General features: G+C 41.9%; 1 protein-coding gene across 1 annotated transcript; it reads right to left on the reverse strand.

Moving 5' to 3' along the window:
* Positions 1 to 6,676: 6,676 nt before the first annotated feature.
* Positions 6,677 to 12,363, reverse strand: LOC139630252 (protein unc-119 homolog B-like). Its single transcript, XM_071493513.1, has 5 exons — positions 11,374 to 12,363; positions 10,308 to 10,421; positions 9,964 to 10,063; positions 9,578 to 9,750; positions 6,677 to 7,767 (listed from the first exon to the last, which is right to left on the reverse strand). The coding sequence occupies exons 1-5, from the start codon at positions 11,606 to 11,608 to the stop codon at positions 7,655 to 7,657; spliced, it is 735 nt and encodes a 244-aa protein (XP_071349614.1). The 5' UTR covers positions 11,609 to 12,363; the 3' UTR covers positions 6,677 to 7,654.
* Between the last annotated feature and the right edge of the window lie 10 nt (positions 12,364 to 12,373).

A 12,373-nucleotide genomic window follows, 5' to 3' on the forward strand; every position in this document is an offset into this window, starting at 1 on the left:
TATGATGCAATGTGATGTAATTTATATGATGTCATATAATGTGGTGTCATCTTATATGATGTGATCCTATATGATGTAATGTGATCTTGTGATGTTATGATGTAATGTGATGAAATTTGATTTTACACAATGTGACATGATGTGATCTTATTTGATGTAATAAGCTGTGATTTTATGTGGTCAGATGTAATGTGATGATGTTCTTATATGATGTTATGCAGTGTAATCTGTATGGTCTCTTACATGAAGTACTGTGAAGCAATGTGATGTGACCCTATATGATATGATGTCATATGTGATAGTATGTGTATTCATTACCTTCACTCAATCCAACCCTCACTATAATCTACAACATGTATTAAAAATCAGTTTTGACCTGAATTTCTTTTTAGTCACCCCCTGGACTCATTTTCATCAGTAGCAGCATTGCCCCCATATGTATAAAGTCTTTGAAAACCTCAATATTTGAGGTCATCTCTATCCATAAATCATCTTTCCCTGGTCCACCCCTCACACAACCCTCAGCCCACCTGTTCCTGCCGCCCAGCTCTCATCCTAATCCATCACATTCAAAACAGCTGTGATCACCATTCAACATCTTTCATCCTGTTCTTATCCAATGACAGTTCAACCCTCATCTAAACCTGATCTTACCCACTTCCCCTCTCTGGCCACCCACGTGACAGGCCGTCCTAACCAGCTAAGTGGTAGATTAGCAGCATTACCTCTAAGTTAGCCACTCTCTCAGACAAGGCAAGCCTGGTCAGCTGAGTGGTTTTGTCATGTACCTCAGCTGCCCTGACAAAAGTGAAACAAGCGCTCAGAAAATCAGGTGAAATGCACATGCTTAACTCACAAGATTGCAACCTTGATACACAGGAAAACCAAAAGCTTGCAGCATATGTGTGTGTGTATGTGTGATCTAGGCATTGCTCATGTTGTGGGGACCTACATTTGTTAACATGGTCACATTATGGGGACTTGTCTCTCTTACAGGCACAAAAAGAAAATCCCCATAATGTAAATCATTACATTTTGAGGGGAAGACATGTTTTTAAGTTAGGGTAAGGGTTAGGCAAGTCATAGTTGTGTGTGTGTGTGTGTGTGTGTGTGTGTGTGTGTGTGTGTGTGTGTGTGTGTGCGTGTAACAAGTTACAAGTGAAACTAAACCAGAGACAGAAATGAGCCCACAAAACAAATCTCATTCGCTCTGCACCTGATTAAAAGTTTTTTGGTAACGATGAGTTAACATCCCCAGCAACACATGATGAGCTGTGCATGTGCTGAGTGTGAGCTGGGCTGCAGGGTGTTTGTGTGTGTGTGTGTGTGTGTGGCAGTGAGGGGAGGCAGATCAGGGGGAGGGTGTGACTGTGGCCTGGTGGACCATAGCGAGAGAACAGTATGTAGGACAGGGCCTTGCACTAGCTAACCTATCCTGGCTGGAGCCATGGTTGGGCGTGCTGAATTTCTGCATGCATGATCAATGGCACTGAATAAAAAAGAGAGGAGAAAGACAGAGGCATGGGGGAGGGGGAGGAACAAGTTGGAACGATGTGAAAGGATATGGGTAGAACAGAGCTTTACTTCTGATTATAATACTAAAGCAAGTCAATTTTTTGAGTGATTATCAATTACAATACTAGAGATTCAAGACTGGCCATTATTTTTGGTGTTCGGGAAACTTTAACTGACGTGTTTTATGGGCTTTAGCAAATATTTTAGCACATTTTAAAATCTAGTGAAGTTTGTGCAAAATCAAAATTTAGAAAATGTTATGTATACAGTGTGTGTGGGTGGGTCAGTGTGTGAGAGAACTTTTCAGTGTGGTCACATTGCCCTTTTCATCTCTGCTTTTGCTCTATCCCATCTCTCTCCTTCTGTCTTGTTGTCACTTCTGCCACCTTAAAACACTGTGATAGTTTGCCCAGTCCAGGTCTTCACTGCTTTTGTTTCCTTGACTGCAGCTGACCCGGAGTGGGAACCCATTGTCTGTGAGCAACCTTTGACCTGCCAGGGCCTGGGACCTGCTCTCCACCACCCTCGAGGCAGTTTGAAAGAGAGCTGAGAAGGGGACTCGAGAGTAAAGAGTTAGAAGGCCCTCTGACTCTTCAGGCTCTGTCAGCCGTATGCTTCAGTAGCAGCAGTTTTTAGAGCCAGAATCCATCATTTGCATGTGATGCAAAATGTAAACAAGCAACAAGTACTTCCAGTAAGATCTCATTGAATTAAATGCAGTTAATGGAAAAGGATAGAATGAAATGTTTGTTGATGGATGAAAGACAAACAGAACAAGCAAAAAAAGTCTTTTAAGGCGGAAGCCAGGAAGCCATGTTAAAGCGCTCCATTTGCTGTGGGTGTTTTTTCCACCTGGCAGGTGGCAAGCCAAAGAAATCATTACATGAGAGAGGACAAGGGAGGAAACAGGCACACCTGTGGTTGCGCCAGGAGCCCCACCTCCGTTCTCCGATCACAATCCCTCCACCCCCCAGGGGAAGGTGTGGCAAAGGGAGAGAAACAAAGGGAGGAGAGAAAGGGAGAGGAAGGAAGAGATTGTGGGGGAGATTTACAGGCCTCTTCAATAGTCGACTGTGGGCTGAGTTAACCTTTTATTAATTATACACACACAAAACAAAGTGGACTGATGGTGCTGGAAGGCTCTGAGAGGCTTCCAAAGGCGGCTGTGGGCTTCCTGCGAGCACAAACAGACCACAACCTATTTACCCAGAGGACACAGGACAGCAAGAGTGTAAGAAGCAGCAGAGATCTACACTGTAATACTACACAGACGGTTGGGCGGACAAACACAAGGACACACACACAGCACAGAAGCCGCACAAAGGCTTCTGGTTACATATCAGCAGAGACCTAACACTTAAAGACAGATTGTCAATACTGTGCTTGCCACCATGTAAATTGGTATGGGAATCACAGTTTGTTACTGTCTATCCATCACTGGTGTACTGAGTGCATTATTAACTCCCCTATAACTAATTATGTGTTATCTTTGTCACATCTACAAAGCTTCGCTTGGCATGACATTAAATTACAGCATCCATTCAGTCCAAAATGAGATGTTCATTCAAAAGTGACACATACTTAATACCTCCAAAAAGCTTTGATTTACTTTTTTTTTAAGAGTAAATCAAAATCAAAATAAAAAAAAATGTATCATAACAAACTTATAGTTATTTATATTTCCATATATTGTCCTCTTAGCTTGCAACTTAATGTCTGCCCTGACTTCTTCAGGGGTGAGATGATGTCGCAAAGCAATTTCTGGAAATGACATCAGGACTCATACAGATGGAGTCACGATCCATCTTTGAGACCATCATCGTGCCGGCCTAAAAGAGCGGCCTGTGCAGTGACTCATCATCTCTTTGTCTGAAGATGAGCTGCGGGTAATGCTAAGTTTTAACACATGATGGATTTCACACCAGGGCCTCAGTGCAGGATGACAGAAGGAAAGAGGGTGGGGGTAAGGGAGAGTGAGGATGAGAAAGAAAGAGGAGAGGATGAGGAAGTGTGTGAGAGAGAGTGGATGGATGGTGGGGTTGTTTTTTTTTGTGTGGGGGGGGGGGGTTGTTGGTAGGAAATCCATACCTCCTCTCTCAAACTACCTTACAGACACACAGACACACACACAAACACACACGAACAAGTGGAGTTGTGGTGCGTCCCTGTATCTCTTTTAATCCTTTTTCCACTCCCCCCTCCATTTCTTTTCACAGGACCTATCAACGCCATTCCTCTCTGCTATTTATAGGAGACCACTGTCCCCCCAGTCCCCCTGCCTAAGTGTAGATCTGTGTGTGTGTGTGTGTATGTGTCAGGGGGAACCTCAATAAACCAGTGCTTCTCACTGCTAATCTCAATGTGGTGTGATTCACTGAACAGGATATATGGGCAAGCCAGTTACAAAGATAGGTGTGTGTGTGTGTGTGTGTGTCTGTGTGTAGGGGGAGGGGTGAATGAGGTTGATTTATCCCACCTGTCCAGTTGTTTCCGGTGCTACTGACTACTGAAATGTATTCCACGAAGGCCTGGGAACACACAAATCATCCCTGGAAAGTTGGAAAGTGTGTGTGTGTGTGTGTATTGCTGTGGCTGTGTCTGTACATGTGCATGCTAATTGTAGACACTAAAACTGGATATATTGAGATTCCTATTTTACCAACACGTGGTTCAGCACAGTACAGCCGCTTTACTTGCGTGCTGCAGTGTGCAGGCCCTACAGCCTGATGGAAGGCCATGGTTATTGATTTATGAACACACAGTTAAATTGTGTTCTGCTTTGTCGTCTAATCAGTATCTGACACATTAGGTCTTCACACCATTTTTTGAACGTGTTTTAAGGGGATAGTTCACTCTTTTGGTAAAGGTGTGAGTTGATTAATCTCACAGATGCCTTTCTCCACAGCCTGTTTGAAGCTTTCGGTAATAAATTGTGACATTAACTTTGTTGCTAAATGTCTACGCTATCAAGTGGGAAAGTAGCAAAATACACCTTTAAACTTTTACAGTGGTAGTGCAATAGAACAGCATTTTGTAGCTTGTGTTTTTATAAAGTAGCTAATGTCACCATTAAAGCTGCACAAATCAATGTTTTGTATAAACAGCGGATCAAATCACTTAGTCTAATGTGAAGGGAATTGTTCATAGTGACGAGCCCGCACTTAATTTTCACCTGACCCTGTAGTTCTCCTCAGCATCTCTGGAGTGTGTTAGCGTACCAAGCTCATGGTTTTGGTGTCATGACCCACAGATTGACTGTTTTAGTTCAGTCTCATCGCTCTCGTCATGTCCAACCACAGCTTGCAGCTGTTTTCAGTAAAAAAAAAAAAAAAAACTTTGATAAAATAACTGTATGGTGCCAGTTATCAACTAGCTGGTGAAGATAGCATTCAGCAGCTACAGGACCAGATATTATTCTCAGGTGTTGGTGGAGAGCAAAACGGAGGGAAAAGAAGAATGAATACTTGATTTATTTTTGTTTCCCTGGTGGACACAAACCCGACTCCAGAGGAATGAGAATGCTATGTCATGTATGCTGGACATGTAAATAGGCAAGTGTTTGCTAACACACTAACAGATTTGCTGACACCTTATGACAGTTAAGGAGGTGATAATATGACAATGTTGCATTTATAATAATATTATTAGATAATATTATTATAATATTTTAAGATTATTGGAGACCCCGCCAGCAGTAGCAGTCTTGTTATTGACAAACTGTGTCACAGCTGCAATACGAGGAGAGCATGGATAGATGACAGTCAGACAACAATTTTAGAGTAGTTCAATCAAGAATGCAATAAATGAAATCTCAGTTTTATTAGGATGTGAATACACCATACAAGTGAACTGAATAGAATAGACTCAGAAAAGAAGATGAAGAAAAGCATCATACCAAATACAGTACAAGAAACTGAATGAGGAGGTGAACTGGACAGGATGAATAACAAGCAGAGCGTGTATGTATTCTTATATATTTCTGTGAACTTCATGTCTCTGTGCATGTGTATGCAGCTGTGCAACAACAGAGTAAAGGGAGGAGAGAGCAGAGGGGGTCCATTGTGGGACTTTGTGTGCCTCAGATTGTCCTCTTCTCTGGGAAAGTGGAAACTCAACACTCCTCTCCAGAGGTCTGGTTACCAGGTGAGAGAGGAGGAAAGAAAAGGGAAAAACAGAGCGGGAGAGCGAGCGAGGGAGAGCTGCATAGGTGTGGAGAGAGAAAACAGAAAAGGAGAAGCAAGAGAGAAAAGACCATGAGAGTTTGGGCATGAAAGCTGGAAAGAGAGATGGAAACTGAGAGAGGCTGAGAGAGATCAAGAGATGAACACAGAGATATGAGGAAACAGGCAGAGAAAGAATAAACAGAGAGAAGCTCAGATTTTGGTTTAAATCCCACGAGACTCCAAAAATGGATGATCAGAGTGAAACAATCCTGACCAAATTTCAAAATGTATTGCCTGCTTTGTTAACTCTTCACATGTGACCTGTAGATAAAGTAATGATGTGGAATTAAAATATTATCAGTGCTGTGTCCCCTCTGCAGTGAAACCATAGCCGTAGATGAATAAAGGGATCAGATCATGACCTCATCCGAAGTAATTCAACTTGTTGTAAGCAAATATCAGATATGAATGTCAACATGTCCCAGCATAATAATAAAAATCACTGCTGTGATCTTTTCCACAACCAAACATGAAACTAAACCGAAACCAGTGGCACTCTTTTGTAACTTAGTTATAATATAACTCCTCCTAGTGGACACTTTTGGGACATTTTGTCCTTGTACCAAAATTAATTCAACACTCCTCAATTTTGCTCATCCTCTGAAATGAAACAAGCGTCACACATCTTGTATCTCAAAATGTACATTTATTTTCTTTTGTCACTTTTTACAAACTATATATATATATATATATATATATATATTTTTTTTTTTTTTTTTTTTTTTTTTTTTTTACAAACACCACCTTTAACCCGGAACACCAAAGTTTACGAAGTAGAAAGAGGAGGTACACTATCTAAACAGAAGAAATACCACTCAGTTTTCCCAACATATTCTAACTTGATATGGATGTTTTAAGATGTACATGATAAGGGAATGTTTTAAAAATACAAGTAATGAAACTAAGATGGGAATTAAGAATAGTTCATGAGACCTGGACCATGTACACTCATTTTTAATTTTTAACACACTGAATACCAAATGATTTATAAAACTCTTCCCTTTTAGTGTTTATAGTATCACATGCACGATTATATCAAACTTTTGAAACCTTTTTTACTGTTGTTAATTATTCAAGGCTTATTTGGTCGCAGTCAACTCTTATAGTTACCTCGATCCGTTTTTGTGTTATCAACCAGAGAAAAATGTAAAACAAAAATAAATAGTAATATCTCAGAGACCTCTGATCAATCTCTTATACAGTACTATTTCTGATGTGTTTATGTGCGTATTGAAGTGAAAGAGAAGAGGGGGGTTGGGGGAGAGGATCACAGGAGTGACCATGTGTGTTTGACAGGAGTGTTTTTGTGGATGGCTTCTCTCTTTCTCCCCCGATATTGTCTGGAGTGGATTGTGGAGGCGGTAGCTCTGAAACAGCTGCTTCTGACAAACACTGCGTAAACACTATGTGTGTCACTTGGGGATTGAGTGTGTGTGCGCAAATGTGTGTGTCTGTGTTTTGAGTGGGTGGTAGGACACTTTTAAAATTGCTAAGAGGAGACCAACCATCTCTCTAATAACCATTGGGTCTGTTTGAGACGTCACATGGCCACTAGAATGATGAGTCCTCTTTGGTTTTAAAGTGATGTGTTCATAATTAAAAAAAGATAAATTAACCTGTTTTGAACTTCTTCCTAAGAGCAGCTTCCTGTTTGTGTGTCAGAGTGCAGACTGATACTGACCCCCTGCGATATCAAATACATCCCCTGAAAATGTCAGCAATTAATGGCAATTCACCTTTACAAACATAAGAGGTAACTCAAGTGTGTCTGTAGCTGCTTGTGCATGTATGAGTGATTCAACTGTATGTATGTTCAGCCATGTGCATGCATGTGTGTATATGTATATCTATAAATGTGAGTACATGTGTGTGCATGCACATGTTTGTGCTTGTGTTTGCATGCTAGCAGGCAGACATCACTGTCCTCCATTATAAGCATAGTCTGCCTTGTTGTGCATGACCAGTCTGTTCTCAACAAAGTAGAAGCTGTCGGAGCGGGTCTCATAAGGATGCTCCACCATCTGACGCACTGCAAAACAGACAACATATGCAATCAGTAATTGCAACAAAAGCTTAGGAATCGCTGAATCTATGAAAGCTACAAAAAAGCTGAAATGATTAGGTCAGTACTATTGATTAGGGACTTGAAATATGCACACTGAACTCTGAAAGGGTTTGTGGTCATTGTAATCATTCCTCTTCTCCATACTACCCATGAAGTGATTCTTTCCTAACTACACACTATGCAACTACACCGTAAAAGATTTGTCTGAGTTAGCCATATTAAGTTGGTATCCTCCAAAGTTTCAGGCTTTTTTATTAGATATTTCCTTTTTTGCGTTTTGTGTGCCCCAGCAGAGGAGTACTTTCGGAGGTTCTAGGTTTGTTACTGGAACAAAATACCAATAACAAAACTCTAACTCCAGGGCTGAGTTCTTTGGTTGTGGAATGATGAGACATCAGGATTATAATGGTTATAATTTAACATGAGTCACTTTCTCAGCTATATAGTCAAACAATTTTGATTCTAGATGAGAACATGAAAGTTATTCAGAAATCATTATGATACACTGATGTAATATATAATATAATATAATTTAATTACCTATAGTTATACAAGAAAAAAAAAGACAAGGTTGTATACTCAAAACAAATCAATCCAGATTTTGAGATATCATGAGCAACAAGACTCAAATCCTGAGTATTAAATAAAAATATATATACAGCATTTAATCTGACATCAACATGGAAATTTGCCATTTGAACACTAAAGCTTATTACATTATTAACTGCTGAGGCCACTTTGCTGAAAACCGATAATGTTATTAAATTAGCTTTTTAAGAGAGTTTAAGAAGGTTTAGTTTTCATTTTAAAGTGTCTGAATGTCCACTGGGGTAAACTTGACCATTCATGCGCCCAACATCACTCAGTCTAACCAGATTTCGCTGGTAATATCTACAATTGAACAGCCATGAAAATGTGGAAACAGTGGAAACACTGTAGAGCACAATGTAGAGGAACTGACACCAGTAACACTGCAGGAACACACATAAAATGAGACTTCTGTCCAAGAATCTATTGCCCCAGTGCATGCTGGAAGAATTCCCAACACACCTACCTCATAGACCTGCAATTGCATGATCAGCACTCAGCCAATCGTAAAAATGCTGATAAATGAGACTGCTGGTTCTCATTAATATGCATGTTTACACAGTAAGGTGCTCAAAAACCAGCGAGATCACCTACTCTGCAGAGGGAACCAAAAGTTTAAGTATCATGTATTGTTCACGAGTTATTGTTTGACAAGTAAATGTCCTCCCACAGACAGACACACAGCATGCATAGCTCGTAAAGCATATACCATAAATGAGGGAAAAGAAAATTCACAATACATTCATAATACAGGATGTTTGGATAGAACTACCTGACACGCAGCTTGAATACTGAGTGTAATATGTTTGAAGAAAATTGTGAATGCCACGTGTGTAGCACAAGCTATAAAAGATTTTATTGCTGCTGTGAGATGCATAACCCAACAGCATCCAAAGATTCACTACAAAATGATGAGCTCACCAACAAAACACTTGTAAAAATGTAACCTAATGTTTACAATTGAGCTCCTCTGTGACACATGACAAGGATATTTTCATAAAGATCCCCTTTACGGAAATATCACTGGCAATAACTGCTGATATAATATCCATAATACACAGACAGACACACAACAATGTATCATAGCATACAGTATACTTTGATATAATCACATTATATCATTTTCAAAATAACCACATTCAATTTTAATGTTTTACTCATAACAGTCACTAAAAACAGGACTCACCCAGGCTCTCAGACAGCTGAGGGAACTCGTAGATGTGCTCACAGGTGTTACGGCTGTTTGGGATGCAGAAGCCAAAGTCAAAGTCAAAGCTCTTCAGCAGGTGATCACGGAAGTAGTGCCTCTCGATCATGCGGAAGTTGTTTAGAGGTCGGTTTCCAACTGTGAATTCCACCCTGATTGAGTAACAGGGGGAGAAGGGAAACGTTACAACAGCAAGCCTGCTCTTGTGTAATTATCACGTTATTACAGTCAGTGCACAAGTAAAATATGTCTGTGAGCGTGCGCAGCTGATAGAAGACAAGGCTGCAATTGTCTTCACTGTTTGTTTATGGAGCAGGTGAGTGTGTTTTTCTTAGCTGTGTGTTGGTGATGTGTGAGTCACTCACGTAGCTCCCACGGTCCTCAGTCGCAGGAAGGCAGGGGTGAACTGGTAGCGTACAAATCGGCCTGCGCTGACATCTGCCTCTCTGTTCTCCTCATCATCCTCTGAGAACCACAGCAGACGAACAAGACATTTCATATCATTTATACAGGGGACTATTTTTGATCAGAATAACCAGCAATGAATGTTTCTGGGCCTGATAAAAATGCTTAGAGCTAATGACAACAACACACTACCAGCACCGTCGATATATTCTTTTTTTTTTTTTTTTACAATCAACAGATGCATGTGCATTACAGAACAAACACTAAAATCAAACAATACATGGAGTGGGCTGATACACAGTACCTGTATGTGGGGGTTTGGCAATCTCAAATAGGACAGTGCTGGTCTCCAGGTCTCTGATCTTAAAGCGCACAAAGTCAATGTTATAAATATTGTCCTCTGGCTTACAGAGATACCCTGAAACAATGACAGGCAGAGGACAGGGGTTATAAAACACTGAAATGACTTTCAAGCCAGTGTATTATGTTAATATGTATTCTGTTAACACTAGGATGCCATAGTTTTGCTTCTACAGCTGACACACACACCTCCGCAACCACAAAATAACACAAAACTTTAATGATCACTGTGGGGATACTGTGAGTTACACAGGAAAACAGAAAGACAGGGAGCCAACAAGAATATAGTGCATTAATGAAGATTAACGGAAAATGATGGAAACAACGGAGAGATTAAAAACACCAATCATAGCTTCACACTTTAATGACAGAAGCAATGTTTCTCATGAGGAGGAAATGAAGCATTAAATGTAGTTTCCCTTTACTTCCTTTCTTATTTAGTGTTGCCTCAACAGCTGTAAGTGTGGGCTACCAGACGATGAGAATCTACCATGCTGTAGGCCTATACAGTATAGACAGTATATCTATATATTTTATTATATTTTTTTATATTATTTAATCAAGACCACGCAGAAGGTCTTCACGATGAGTCCTGACTGTGATTTCATAGAGGTGATCTGTAAGGTGATTCATCTGGCATTTTTGAAGAGTTTGAAGTCATAATATCTTAGTTGATAAAAGTGACACAACAGGAATCAGTTACTATCACAAACATCTCCTGTCACTTAAACCCCGGGGTCAGCTGAGCCGAGTTTTTCCACGAGTTAAAGATGAACGACGTCCTGCATTTGTGTGCGATGTGAGGTTACGTCTTCAGATGCAACAGATGTAATTACACCATATTGGCCTTTTCTCCGTTTGCCACCTAAGACAGTACAACTAATGTGCTGTAATTTCATGTCATGTGCAGGCTGCGGCTCTGCAGGGACTCGGCCACAGATGTGTTCAGGCAGCACATTAAGCATCAGTGGGGCCACGTAAAACAAGCAACAACACAGAGGGACTCAAACCTCGCGTAGCCACCCGCAGTCCTAACACATCCTCCGGCGTGATGTGCCCGCTGTGTGCCCGCAGGTCTTCCTCCGTGGCGGGCCTGCTGTCCCCCTGGCTCCTCCGGGACTTGAGCCGCTTCAGAACCCCTCCGCCGGGCTTGCGCTCCCGCGGAGGAGCCGCGGCGCTGTGCCCGCCGCCGCCGGAGACGTTTTCAGCAACAGGCGCGTCGCTGCGGGCTTTGGCTCCGCTCATCCTCGGCTCTCCTCGGCTCCTCTCTGCTCGAAGGAGTTGCCTTCCCGTCTCCCCCCTCTCTGATAAAAGCGAGGAGGAGAAGATGGCGTCGCAGATGTCGACAGAGGTGCGGGTGAGCGGTCAACACATGCCGCTGTTGCCATGACGACTCGTCGGCGAGCCAGAGGTCGGCGTGGAGAGTCCGTGGAAACGTCCGCCAGGGGGCGACGGGCCCGGGCCGCCTCAGCTCCGGAAACACCGCCGGTGGTAAAGGTTTAAGGTCTGCCGGAGCAAATAATGCCATCAGTATGCGGCGGCTTGTACTTTCTGTCACTGGTGATTTGTAAGAAAGTCCTCATTTTACGTTTTGAGTGCTTTTCAATGCCCAGTTGTTGCCATGTTTTATGACTTTAGGAAAGATAACTCTAACACACACACACACACACACACACACACACACACGCACACACACACACACACACACACACACACACACACACGCACACACACACACACACACACACACACACGGATGGTGGATTAATCTAAGAAGTCCTGTTTCTCAGATTTCCCAGCGACGCAAATGAGGTCGTGAAGGCCCCAGGTGTTATGAAAATGAGGGTTGACTGTGAGGGCTGACGGGCACTTCCTGCTGTGAGGACGACCCAGGTGGCCTCGGCACTTTCCGTAAAGCAGGGGGAGCCGCGTTTATCCAATTCCTCTTCACTAAAGTCGCTTTTCGCCTCAGCCAGAACCTGTTCATCCGGTCAATACAGCAGCGGTCAA

This window comes from Trachinotus anak, unplaced genomic scaffold (genome assembly GCF_046630095.1).
Source record: "Trachinotus anak isolate AG129_WGS33_773 ecotype Australia unplaced genomic scaffold, CSIRO_AGI_Tana_v1 ptg000013l, whole genome shotgun sequence".
NCBI lineage: Eukaryota > Metazoa > Chordata > Actinopteri > Carangiformes > Carangidae > Trachinotus > Trachinotus anak.